At 39.0% G+C, this 14,259-nt stretch overlaps 1 protein-coding gene across 1 annotated transcript in view; it reads left to right on the forward strand.

Moving 5' to 3' along the window:
• RELN (reelin) overlaps window positions 1-14,259 on the forward strand; it is a 532,864-nt gene that overhangs the window by 412,796 nt on the left and 105,809 nt on the right. Inside the window, 3 exon segments of the mRNA XM_030307797.1 lie at window positions 1,900-2,071; window positions 2,553-2,753; window positions 8,639-8,871. Of these exon segments, the coding sequence (XP_030163657.1) occupies window positions 1,900-2,071; window positions 2,553-2,753; window positions 8,639-8,871 (606 nt within the window).

Raw genomic sequence — 14,259 nt, forward strand, 5'->3', positions numbered from 1 at the left:
CTATCAATGAGAAAGAAGTGGTTATTCAAACAAGCAGTGTTAGAAAAAAATGGGTAGGCTCTAGGGGAAAATTATCTATTAGATCATTACCCTACCCCATCAAAAACTGTTAAAGACTGGTTAAAGATTTAAACATTTAAGGTACTTTCTGATCTTAGAGATGTAAACTTCCTAAACACAAATTCAGTGGAAGAATTAACAGAGGAAAGGGCTACTTACGTAGAAATATACTACGTGCGAATGTGTAACTACATACACATGTAACACATACCTGTCAAAGAAAACAAAGAAGTTAAAGAGAAGAAAGACTGAGAAAATATTTGCAACCAATATGAGAAACAGAGGATTGATGTTCCTGTAAAGATCATCGAAAACACCAGTAAGATCCCAATTTTAAAAAATGGGTGAAAGAAATGAGTAGATGTTACAAAAGAGAAAACACAGAGGTTTAATGAAATATGAATAATAGCCAATGTCTGTTGCAATAAAAAAGATATCATTTTTCATCAGTCCGGTGGTCATTTTTTAATGATAACACCAGTGCTATTTTCACATGGGAGCAGCAAGACAGGTCATTCTGCAAACCGTATGACTCTTCCAGGAAGAAATTTGGAAAAATCAGGAGCCTTAAACATGACTAGTTTATTCAACCTGGTAATTTCATGTCTAGGAATTATTTGTAAATCTTTCTAAACCTTTCTAAATTATTTCTAAAGAAATAAACCGAGTTATAGCTGTACACATAAAGGTTTTCAACACAGAATTATTTATAACAGAGAGAAGTAAAATAAACAATAGTATGTCTGTGTCATGAAAATATATAGACAGTAAAATGATCTTAAAAAATAACTATACTGACACGAGGATGTGCATATGACATAATATGAAATTTCAAACTGTAGGATGCTGAATTATACATATATTTCACCTATAGGAAAGATTACATGCTTTAATGATACATCAAGATGTTAGCACAAGTCAACCCCATGCAGAAGATTATGGGTGATTTTCTGTTTCATTTGTTTTTATTTAAAAAAAATGTTTCTTCTTAATGTTTATTCATTTTTGAGAGAGAGAGAGAGAGAGAGAGAGAGAGAGAGAGAGAATGAGAGCAAGCCTGGGAGGGGGCAGAGAGAGAGAGAGAGGGAGACACAGAATCCAAAGCAGGCTCCAGGCTCCAAACTGCCAGCACAGAGCCCGACGTGGGGCTCAATTCCACGAACCGTGAGATCGTGACCTGAGCCAAAGTCCAACGCTTAGTCAACTGAGCCACACAGGCGCCCCATCATTTTTAATGCATAGTAAAATGAAATGGTTTGGAAAAAATTGTAATGCTATTTTAATGTAATAATATACAGAGGAACAGTTTTTTCGAGGTATTTCTTAAAAATGTTATGCCGTTGTCATGGTAATCAAAAGGTTCAGTAAATCAGACTTAGTAGAAATATCTGCCTCAAAAAGTTACAATTCCAAATGGAATAAACATGGCCAGGACTAAACGGACTTACAACTTTAAACCTCTTGATCTGATCTGTCTAAACTTAAAAAATATATATCAAGAGATCAGGGGCGCCTGCGTGGCTCAGTCGGTTAAGCATCGGACTTCAGCTCAGGTCATGATCTCACGGTTTGTGTATTCAAGCCCGCATCAGGCTCTATGCTAACAGCTCAGAGCCTGGAGCCCACTTTGTATTCTGTGTCTCCCTCTGTGTCTGCCCCTCCCCTGTTTTGTCTCTCCCTCTCAAAAAAAAATTTATATATATATAATTTATATATATATATCTCAAGAGATCAAACAAAACTAAACTTTCTCTTGTTGCTACTCTTGTTATTTAAACAGCTGCTAAGAAGAAAAACAGCCTTTCCTTTCCCAGCCGTAAATGATTTCCTTTTATGCAGATTCGTCTACCTGGAACTTCCAGCTGCCGCTAAGACCTCTTGCACAAGATTCCGCTGGTGGCAGCCTGTGTTCTCAGGGGAAGGCTACGATCAGTGGGCAATCGATGACATCATCATTCTGTCAGAGAAACAAAAGCAGGTCATCCCCATTGTGAACCCGACTTTACCCCAGGTATCTTTCCTATGCCTGAACTCCAAGAAGACAGGATTATAAAAATAGATGGGATTACAGAATTCCTCACTTCCCCCAAAGATTGATTGCTTGACCCTGGAATATAAGCTTTATAAGTAATATAAGTTTTCTGTGTTTGTAGTTACTTTTTTACGCTTAATCGTTTTATTTTCTCTCTATGCTACTACTTCACAGATTATTTAGATATTTTTAAAAAATAGCTAGGAAGTCTGGCCAAGACATCAAGCACAATTATTAATGTGTTTATAAAATTAGATATACAGTGGCAAAATATTTTCAGTGGTTAAATCATCAGGAAAAAGGGCTTATGGCATTAAAAAAATAATAATTTAGAGATTCTGCTGTGTTTTCCTAGCAATACAAATCGTACATGGCCCTGCATGTCATAAACTGAAAATTCCTTTCTTGTTTTCAAAGCTATCAAATTGCCTTTCTGTGTTGTCTGTATTGTTTCTAATAGAACTTTTATGAGAAGCCAGCTTTTGATTACCCTATGAATCAAATGAGTGTGTGGTTGATGTTGGCCAATGAAGGAATGGTTAAAAATGAAACTTTCTGCTCTGCCACACCATCAGCCATGGTATTTGGAAAATCAGATGGGGATCGCTTTGCAGTAACTCGAGATTTGACTCTGAAACCTGGATATGTTCTACAGTTTAAGGTATTTATGCACAGACTTCTTCCCAGGGCAGGTAAAAGAGCAAACCGTCTCCCAGACTCATAAGTGACATCGAAAGAACACAAATTTTTCAAACTCTCTTGAAGAAGGGACTCACTTGAACAAAGGTTCAGCATTCTTAGAATGGCAAAGCTCTTTTATTTAGCTTTACCCACAATGAAAAAAACTGGTCAGGTTGAAAACTGACCTTTAGATTTTCTATCTGATTATGACTTAATGAATCCCATGCTTCTGAAGGGTAAGAGAGTTCTCTTTTTCAATTTGCTAATGCTTTGGGGACTTAGGAGTTATTTTGTGTTTTTACTATAGGATTTTCAAACAACTTCCCTTCCTTTGATTCAGTGTTTGATCTTAATGATCACTGCTTTCATTATACCTTAATGATCACTGCTTTCTTAAAACCTTGCTGTTTTTCAGCACTGTGATAACATGTCTACACATATAGGAGTGCCTGGGTGGCTCGTTCAGTTAGGCGTCCAACTCTTGGTTTCAGCTCAGATCCTGATCTCCCAGTTTGTGAGATTGAGCCCTGTGTCAGGCTCTGCACTGACAGCGTGGAGCCTGCTTGGGATTCTCTCTGTATACTGTCTCTGCTTCTCCCCGACTAGGGCTCGCTCTCTCTTGTCTCTGTCTCTCAAAAGAAATAAATAAACATTAAAAAAAAAAAAAACACCAAGAACATGTCAACATGTATAGCAAGTATTTACTCTGACAAGCTCTTTTTTCAGAAGCCTAATCAAAATTTCATTTTGTTTATAATAAAATCCCACTGGTGAATTCTGGGGTCGAAAGTAATGCAGTTTTAATGAGCTAGCACAACTACATGGTCCTTACGTAACAGCAGGATGCAGATGGTAAATAATTTACAAATGGAATTATTCAAGAGATCAGATGTTTATAGGCAGCTCTTCAAATATGATTTCCACAGGTCTGTAAACAAGAAAGTTAGTCATAAATAAAATGATTAGTGAAATGTTATTCTTCTCTGTTTAGAGTTTGATGCTAAACTACAGTGGAAAAACCATTAACAGCAGTATACGACTCTATATTAATGTGTTGGTACTGCCTAAAAATGGTAACAAAATAATGGCAATAGCAAAATAGCAATATAATACCTTGCTGGAATACTATGCTCTTTCTCACTTGACACCTTCTCAATTTCATTAATCACAAAATCACAATACTGTAGGTGTTAAAATCTGCAAGATGGCATTCTGGTGTTTAAAAAATCTAAATCAGGGGGCGCCTGGGTGACTCAGTTAAGCATCCAACTATGGCTCAGGTCATGATCTTGTGGTTGGTAGGTTCAAGCCCTGCATCAGGCTCTATGCTGACAGCTCAGAGCCTCAAGCCTGCTTCGGGTTCTGTGTCTCCCTCTCTCTCGGCTCCTCCCCCACTCATGCTCTGTCTCTGTATCTCTCTCTCTCTCTCTCTCTCTCTCTCTCTCTCAAAAGTAAGCATTTTAAAAAATTACAAATAAAATAAAATTAAAAATCTAAATCAAGAAAACATTATGAAATGTTTCAAGTACTTAAACAACCAGCAAGAATGCACAATGCCTAAGATAATCTCAATTCTCAAATGACACCAGCAGAAGACTTTTGATTGTTGCTATTAATTGATAATAGATATGTAATATGGGTCATTTGGGGATTGATGATTAATGTGACAAGAACTTGGTGTCATTTGTACAAAGTGCTGGTACATTTTTGTAATGCATGCCATTTGTCAAACACTAGTTGTTAAGAATATAGACATGAAAAATATGGCCCTGGCCCTCAAGGAATTCAGAAATTAGGAAGTGAGCCAGAAGAGAAAACAGTAATTCTCACAAGAGTGTTGTAGTAGAAATAGGCTCTGCGTGGTATGAGAGTACCTGGCATATTGCCTGGCGTGTGGCAGATGCTCCAAAAACATCTGTCAGTTGGAAGGATGGATGGATGGATAGATGGATGGATGGATGGATGGATGGATGGATGGATGGAAGGATGGATGGAGGGAAGGATGGATGGATAGACAGATGGATGGATGGAAGGATGGATGGATGGAAGGATGGATGGATAGATGGATGAGTTGAAATGAAAGGTCTCTGGAAATACAGACTTAGCCAGATGAACAATGGAAGGGGAAGAATTCCAGTTAGAGGGAACAGAATGTGCAAATATACAAAAATAAATGAAAGTGCAAATTAGAAATGAAAATTTGGAAACTCTTAGGATGTGTGCCACAAAGTTGAGAGAGAAAGTTGATCCTCGTTACCTTTATATGGTACGTTAAGCCACTTGGACATTAACCCAAGAGCAGTGAGTCATGGAAGGGTTTTAATACATTAAGTGCAAGAATCAGACCCGTTTTAGAAAGATCCTTCCAGCAGCAGTATAGGTGTCGACTTAACAAGAGGAGAAACTGTAATCAACAAGTGCATTTATTCATTTATTCAACAAATATTTGTAAAGCCTCTACTATATACCAGACTCTGTTTTATGCTATGAGCATAAATAGGAATAGAGAGTGTGGACTCCAGTGGTGTGGGGTAGTTATCATTTTATAAGGCGTTGTCAGGTTCCCTCACTAATAAAATGACTTTTAAGCTGAGACCTACAAAAGTTAAAAGGGTGAGTTATGCAGCTTTCTGGGAAAGACCAATCCAGGCACAAGGTACAAAAAGTACAAAGGCCTGGCATCAGGAGTGTTCTTGCAAGAGTTCAGAAAATCACAAGGACGCCATTGTGACTAGAGCAAAGAGAGCGAGAACAGGGAGACACATAGAAAAAAGGAGGTCAGACTTGGACTTCTGCTCTGAATAAAATGGCTAGCAGAAGAGACATACTCTGACTCAGGCTTTTAAAGAATCTGGTGACTGTGCTGGGAGTACAGTGGCAGAGGCAAAGGTGGAGACAGAAAGACCAGCTGGGCAGCTATTGCAATGATCCAGGTAAAAGATGAGGACTGTGCAAGAGTGGAGGAGGCGGGGAGAAGTACTCAGATTGTTGACTATATTCTGAGTAAAGAAAGGATGCTTTACTGAGTAAAGAAAGGATGAGTAAAGAAAGGATGAAATGAGGCCAGATTAAAGCACTGCGTGAGATTATAAAAATAAGTAGATGATCTGTGAGATGTGAAAGGGGAAGAGTCAACAGGTTTTGGTGACCTGTTGGATGATAGAATGGATTTTAGAATGACTCCCACATTCCTGGCTCCAGTCATTGAAACTGGAGATACAGGAAGATTTGTTTTAGGGTGTGGATGATGAGGGCAGACCTGGGCCTGCGGAATTGGGGATGCCTGTGGACTGCTCACATGGAAATACATGGGAAGCAGTTATGGACCTTTCCAGACAGCTGGAGAGAGGCCCAGTCTGGGAGTTGTAGGTATTTAGAAGGAATTTGAAATTATGATGTGAACGACTTATTAAGGAGCATGTATAGAGTACAAAGATAAGAAAGCCAAGAATTGAATGCTAGAAAACATTAACAGTTAAGAAGCAGACTAAATGGTCAATTTAAAAAGGCATAGACTTGTCAGGCCACTGAAAGTGCCATCAACTTTCCTACTTTAGAAACAATGATGGCCATAATGAAAAGCTAACTGTGTGTGCCCTTTGTAATTACCATCAACTCTTACCAACCAAAAGCTAATGCTTACTAATGCGCAACGAAAGGAATTTGTGCTAAAAGAGTTTAATCATGCATCTGAGATTGTCAAGTCTTTGCTTATATTATTGACATTGAATTATATAAACTTGGATAAATGTATCACAATAAAATTCCTACTAGCCCAATTATAAAGTCTTCTGAGAGATGCTTTCTAGCTGTGAGTATGGGAATAAGGAAAATATAGAATCTTCTTTTGAAAGACTGGATCCAACTACCAATAGTCACAAGTATGAACTGGTTGACCTCTTGATGTCTGGACCAGTATTATGCCTGTGACCCTACCTTTTCTTCATCCTTTATTCTTCAGTCATGATCATGTTCCTTTGAGTGCTTACTTCAGTTTTTTTATACAATTTGACTATTCTTATCTCTAGGCTTATACATTAAAGCTCTATGGTGGCTCCCACCAACAACCTAAATAAGATATGAATAGATCATTCATGTAAGATGGTATGTAATTAAATAGGGGCGCCTGGGTGGCTCAGTTGGTAAGCGTCTAACTCTTGATTTTGGCTTAGGTCATGATCTCATGGTTTATGAGTTTGAGCCCTGCTCAGGATTCTCTCTCCATCTCTCTCTGCCCCTCCTCACTCTCACTTTCTCTCCCTCTCTCTCTCAAAATAAATAAATAAACTTAAAAAAAAAAGATGGCAGGGGCACCCGGGTGGCTCAGTCATTTAAGCGTCTGACTTCAGCTCACATCATGATCTCTCGGTTCATGGGTTCAAGCCCTGCATTGGGCTCTGTGCTGACAGCTCAGAGCCTGGAGCCTGCTTCGGATTCTGTGTCTCCCTCTCTCTCCACCCCTCCCCTGCTCATGCTCTATTTCTCTCTGTCTCTCAAAAGTAAATAAATGTTTAAAAATTTTTTAATAAAAAAATTAAAAATTAAAACAAATGAAAAAAAGATGGCATATAACCAAATAAATATCAAGAAAAGAGATTGACATTTATAATTACCAAAAAATATAAACTAAAACAGTAATAAAATTATTTGTACATATACTAATTTAGAAAGAAACTGTTTTAAACCTAAATAACATTCAGAGCTGTGGTAAAACTGATTCATTTGAACCCAGCTGATTAAAAATGAACACATTCAAATAAAAAAATTTAAAGTGTTTCTGCATTTTGATTCAGTAATACTATTTCTAGGAATTTATCTGGTGATAACAGATCAACTAAAGAACAAACATATATTCTTTGCAATGCTGCATACAATAATAAAACAATATGTTAAATAGAAAGTAAAAGGAAAGTTTTATTTATTTATTTATTTAATGTTTATTTTTGAGAGAGAGACAGAGCATGAGTGGGGGAGGAGCAGAGAGAGAGGAAGACACAGAATCTGAAGTAGGGTCCAGGCTCCAAGCTATCAGCACAGAGCCCCACACGGGGCTCGACCCCACGAACCACGAGATCATGACCTGAGCTGAAGTTGGTTGCTTACCTGAGGCGCCCCACGAAAGGAAAGTTTAGGAAGTGTGATGACTTCAACAATAACCAAAATGTATGCCTCTTTATAAAGATTAGAAGAGAAAACAGGAAAAAAAAAATACCCATGCTAGGGCATTGGGATTTAAGTTGCTTTATTTATTTTTCTTTTCTTTAAAATACTATTAATCCTGTGATGACATTCCTCTATATGAGTGCACAGGACAATAACGGTTTTATTTCTACATTATTTTTGCTTATTTGATGCAGTGGCAAAAACTTAGCTCTTTTCATCTAAGTTAGCAATGATTTCTTACTGAGCTTTGGCAAGAAAATGGAGTAAAGATGTTTGTTCCACTGAAAGCAGAAGGATGGCACTCACTTCAGGTAACCTTCATGTCCTGAGGAGGATAGCTCTTTATCTTCTGCTTCCCTCTGTTTATATAGGCCTGGGATCAGAGAAGAAAACCATTTCTTGGCTTCCATGATTTTGTCTGTGGCTCCAACCTCAGAGATACTATCCTTCTGTTTTCCTGCTTATAATCCCAAGAAATCCACAAAATGGCAACTGGTCCAGCTTTTCTTAAAAAACGCCCATTGCTCACCTAAAGATTTCTAGAACCTACAGAAGGGTCTTGTTTGGAATTGACCTGAATGTCTTATCATTGTCAATAAAAGACAGACTCAGTAGAAAGGGCCCTGGCTGCTGCAGCACCTAATGTATTAAATGATAACTTGAAATGAAGACCTTTTATAATTCTGTCTTTCCTTTGGACAGCTAAACATAGGATGTGCCAATCAATTCAGCAGTGCTGCTCCAGTTCTTCTTCAGTATTCTCATGATGCTGGAATGTCCTGGTTTCTGGTGAAAGAAGGCTGTTACCCAGCATCTGTGGGCAAAGGATGTGAAGGAAACTCCCGAGAACTAAGTGAGCCCACCGTGTATCACACAGGGGACTTTGAGGAATGGACGAGAATCACCATTGTTATTCCCAGATCTCTTGCATCCAGGTACAGTGACCATTCTTATTACGTGCCCTAGGCGTTATTTCTTGGAAGCATATATTTATCTCAATATCATCATTTTAATAACCTACAAGAATTCGTATAGTCTAGCCATATCTGTTCACAAAATAAGGAAAAGAGCCCTGGGGCAAAGTTCCCAAAGCCCAGGTGTGTGTTGAGGTGCACATGCACCCATGCATGCTTGTGAAACAGATTTACTCATTCATTCATTCATTCATTCATTCATTCATTTATCCAACAAATATTTATTGAGCACCATTCTGGGCACTGGGACAGCAGTGAACAAAAGATGTTTAAAGTCCAAGGGAGTCATAAGGCATTATTATATCAGACTTTGACTTTATATAGATTTTTGGTAATTTAATACCTACCTGTGTGGGCAATTTGAGATATCTTGTAATATAAAAGATCCCTTTAGGGACTCCTGGGTGGCTCAGTCAGTTAAGCATCCTACTTCAGCTCAGGTCATGATCTCATGGTCCGTGAGTTCGAGCCCTGTGTCAGGCTCTGTGCTGACAGCTCAGAGCCTGGAGCCTGCTTCGGATTCTGTGTGTCTCTCTCTCTTCCCTTCCCCTGATCACACACTGTCTCTCTGTCTCTCTCAAAAATAAATACATATTAAAAAAGATTTTTAAAAATTCCTTTAAATAACTATAAAAATAATATAAAGATTAAATATCAATTGACAGAGAAATGAGATAAATGGATTAAAAGAACTTGAAGGAATTAGTTTCATTAATAGGGCAATAAATTTAACTCTTAGTTTTCTGGCAGCTAGGACAAAGGGGAAAAATATATAGTCATTTAGTTCTCATGTTTGGATAAAAAGAAAAAATTCATTCTGATTTTTAAGAAAAGGATAACATTTTTTCCATGCTTAGTATTCTAAAATAGATTTATAGCATGTATATGTATCCTTATGCCAGGTAAAGTAGATATCAGTATTTTTAACTCTATCATTTTATGAAAGATAAACATTCTTCAAGCAGACACTTCTTAATTGAATCCCAGGATGTAGCATTAAATCGTGACTAAGTCAAGGCATTTCTGCAGAGCTGAGATGATATGCATCTATCTACTCGTATAGCTTTCTGGTTGTGACTTCATATACACTTGGAATATTCATTAGTGCCATTCAGCAATATTTCCAGCTTGCTTGCTTCCTTCCTAGAATATGGTAGGATTATATTTTCCCCGCATCTTTAAAAGTTTGATGCGGTCTAATAAAATGTGAATGGAAATCAAATGTGTGGTTTTTAAGAGCCCATGTGGATTTTGTCATGTTCTATGCTTTATGAAAGCATGTTTTGAGATGTAGTTTACATCAGTCTGGGTCCCTTAATGTCTACAACAAGCAGACTTCCTTGCCAGCCTACACTGGGCATACAGCAGAAGCAAGAAATAACTTTTGTTGAGTTAAGCCACTGAGATTGGGGATTGTTGGTCACCACAACATAGCTTACCTGCTCCAGACTGATAACAGTGGTAAAAGCATAGGAGTCGATAGGAGTGGTCTATTCATAAAGTTCTTGGAGACCATTCTGTCTGTGACAACTTTCACCTAATTGATCACCAAACTTATTGTTCCTCATCTAGCTAGAGAAGCTGGTTATGTTCTTCTGCCTCCGTCAGTACTTAGGTATGCATCTTAAAAAATTACACCACAGACTTTGGTAGACAATCTTCCTAGGTAGGGAAACAATTTTAGTCAAGGATGTACAAGTTTCTGGGTTAATCTCTTAAACTTTGAAGCATAATCTTTAAACCAACTTTCCCAAGAAAGTTTGTCAGTCAGTGTATCTAAGTCAACTAATAATTTTTTTGCCTTTATGCCAGTGTTCTTTGTAGTATATTAAAGAGAGATTTGATGTATAGGTAACAAAGTTGATGAGTTGGCCTTCTTCAGCAAAATTTAAGAATTTGACTTACATTCTGTTTTAGTTAGGCTACAGGCCCAGCTACTGTAACAGAAGAACAAATACAAATGCTTTACAAGGCTTAAACAAGGTAGAAGTCCATTCTTTCTCATATAGCAGTCCAAAGGTGATCAGTTCAAAGCTGACAGGGTGGTTCTGCCACTCTGAGCACAAGAGTCTCAGCTCCAGATCCAAGGCAGCTGTTCTAGATCTTGTCATCTCTTAACCAGTAGAAGGAAAAAGGAGTCAAGGATGCATGGATACATTACTTTCTTATTTTAAAAAAAAAATTTTTTAATGTTTGTTTATTTTTGAGATAGAGAGAGACAGAGCATGAGCAGAGGAGAAGTAGAAAGAGGGGGACACAGAATCTGAAGCAGCCTCCAGGCTCTGAGCTGTCAGCATGGGGCTCGAACTCACAAGCTGTCAGATCATGACCTGAGCCGAAGTCGGGAGCTTAACCGACTGTGCCACCCAGGCGCCCCATACATTACTTTCTTAAAAAAACCATCCTACTCCTTGTTTATATTCTTGAGTATAGCCTAAGATAATATATGTACAGTTATCTGTCAACCTGTCTCTCCAAAACTTAATAGCTTAAAGCAACAATGATTTACTTCCTCATGGTTTTGTAGGATTATCTGGGTTGTTCTGCTGCTCTCTCTGGGCTCCATCATGTAGCTGCATTTGATTGGTGAGTTGGTTAGTGTTTGGGCTCAGCAAGACCTTTCTCTCTATGTTGGCTTCATCCCAGTGTTGTTTACAGTTAGGTGGTTCCAGAGTTCCAAGAGAACAAAAGTAAAAACTGCAGGACTATCTTATTTGCCACATCCAATTGATCAGCGCAAGTTACGAGGCCAGTCTAGATTCAGAACGTGGGAAAACAGACTCCTCTTTCTGATAGCAAGTGCAGAAAAGTCACTTTATAGAGGAACATGTACACAAGGAAGTGTGATTCATTGGGGGTGTTATTGTAACAATCTACCATAGTGTGTTACTAGTCCCAGTGACTCACATCTCTTCCAACAGCCAAATGTATTCACTCTCCTCCCAAGACCCCCCAAATATCATTCCATCACAGTATCAGTCACTAGTTGCTGATCTTGTGATCTCTATCAGGTCAGGGTATGGCCATGGATCCCCGTACATGGCTCCTCTCGATCTAGAGACCTGTGAACTAAAAAGACAGTTATCAGCATCCAACATACAATGGCGAGACACTGACAGGATAACTACAATAGACACTTCCACTCAAAAAAATAATAATAATCATAAGGAAGGAATGGGAATCACATAGCAGCCACTGGCCAATAGGAATTCTGAAATCCAGCAAGATACTTGTTGTTAGGACTCCCTCCTCCATAAGCAAGGTCTAGGACAAGAAAGTGGCCTTGATTAAGTTCTGTTCCTTAGGAGTCATTCCTTAATCTATTGTTCTTCTCAGCTGTTGGTTCTACTCTGTAGGCTTCAACCTCTGAGGTATCTTTCCTTTGACATGAAAATTTATCTGTGTTTGTATCTTAATAGCCATCTCATCCTGCTTTCTGCCCATCAGAAGTTGGGCATGTAACAGTGTAGCCCTGTAGTCCTCACTACCAGCTGCCTGCCTCCCCCCCTCCCCAGCTATCCTTTTCTGAAACATTGGCTCAACCACAGCTCTTCCAAATATATAGTGTAGCATGCTGTGAAGCTGGGGAACATCGAGTGGTGTATATTTGCTGCAGTGACTAGCAAGCATATCCAGGTGTTGTAAGACATCACTATGAAAGCAGTGGTAAAGCCACATATGAGAAATAAAAGAAGGTTTTCCTCAATATCACAAAGTGAGCCAATATTTTGAAGCTCCCAACATACCAATATTTTTTTTTGGACCTCAGCTGTTGGAAGAAGAAATATTCTTCATTAGAGTCCAGCTTCCTGGCTAATTTGAATACCATCCAGCTTGCTGGTTGATGGCATGTTGGTGACAAAGAGCTCTCTACTGAAGAATAGTAAATATATTTCCACTTTAAGAGCTGTTGTTTCTTCTGCAATATGTTAAACTCTGCTATCTCCAAATGCAGTGTTGGAAAGCTGAGAATTTGAAGTGTGAAAATTGTTAAAATTGGGAGCTATTTTGCCACGAGGCAACATGCTTATAATAGTTACTAGAACATTGCTCTTTCACAAATAATCGTAACCTGATTTTCTCAAAGGAGCATTTTGTCTTCATATTCATTCTCTTGGTTCTTGCCTACAAAGGAGACATGTTGGTGACAGTAGCTACATGCCGGTATATCCCTGACACACGGCAGTGTCCCCAACCATACAGTCTGTCATGTCATTCAGCCTTCTGTAGGTTCCCTATGCAGAATGCAAAATGTTAATACTTTGAGGGCAGGAAGAGGTGCCAGAAACACAATTGCCTACTATTCTGCAGAATGTCTCCTCCACTGCCACCATCACCTGTGAACCTCTGCACATGACCAGCAGATGCACAGGAAGCTTCTTGGTTTGAAAGGCTGATGTACATCTGAAATGTGGTGGCGGAAGAGGGTGGTATAGAAATTGATTCTCCTGTTCACCCAGGCATCCTCTGAACAAAAGTAATTGGGAAAGGAGACAAAGATAGAGTCTTCTACTGTTTCCTTATCTGGGAAAGCAAAACCTCTGGAAGGTTTTGTTCAAGATTTGAATGGTCAAGCCACACTATGGTTTATTTCTAGTAAAGTGACATAAAAACTGAACTGTGTCAGGGGCGCCTGGGTGGTTCAGTCGGTTGAGCATCCGACTTCGGCTCAGGTCATGATCTCACAGTTTGTGGGTTCAAGCCCCGCATCAGGCTCTGTGCTGACAGCTTGCTGAGAGCCTGCAGCCTGCTTCAGATTCTGTGTCTCCTCTCTCTCTCTCTGCCCCTCCACCACTCATGCTCTGTCTCTCTCTGTCTCTCAAAAATAAATAAATGTTAAAAAAAATTAAAAAAAAAACTGAACTCTGTCATTTCCTCAATCATCATGTTCTCCAATCCTTCCCAGACCTTCCTGACTATCAGATCAAAGATGCTTTTCTAGCTCTATGTCCTTCTCAATAGTAGTAGTAATCAGCATTGCACATTTACATTACTTTATTTAGGGTTCCATTGAGGTATTTCCTCATTTGACTATGGGCTGCATGATGGCAGGAACCTTGTTGGGTTTTTGTTTCCCATTGTATACATAACCCTAGCACTATGTCTGGCATATTGGAGGCACTTGGTAAATGCCGGTTGAATGAGTGGATATTGAATGAGGAATAAGGACCAACAGTAGGTGATTAGCTACAATGAAGATGCCTCCCTTTTTAAAATATATTTTCCAGGGGCGCCTGGGTGGCTCAGTCAGTTAAGCGTCTGACTTCAGCTCAGGTCATGATCTCACGGTTCATTGAGTTCGAGCCCCGCATCGGGCTCTGTGCTGACAGCTTGGAGCCTGGAGCTGCT

Source organism: Lynx canadensis, chromosome A2 (assembly GCF_007474595.2).
Source record: "Lynx canadensis isolate LIC74 chromosome A2, mLynCan4.pri.v2, whole genome shotgun sequence".
NCBI lineage: Eukaryota > Metazoa > Chordata > Mammalia > Carnivora > Felidae > Lynx > Lynx canadensis.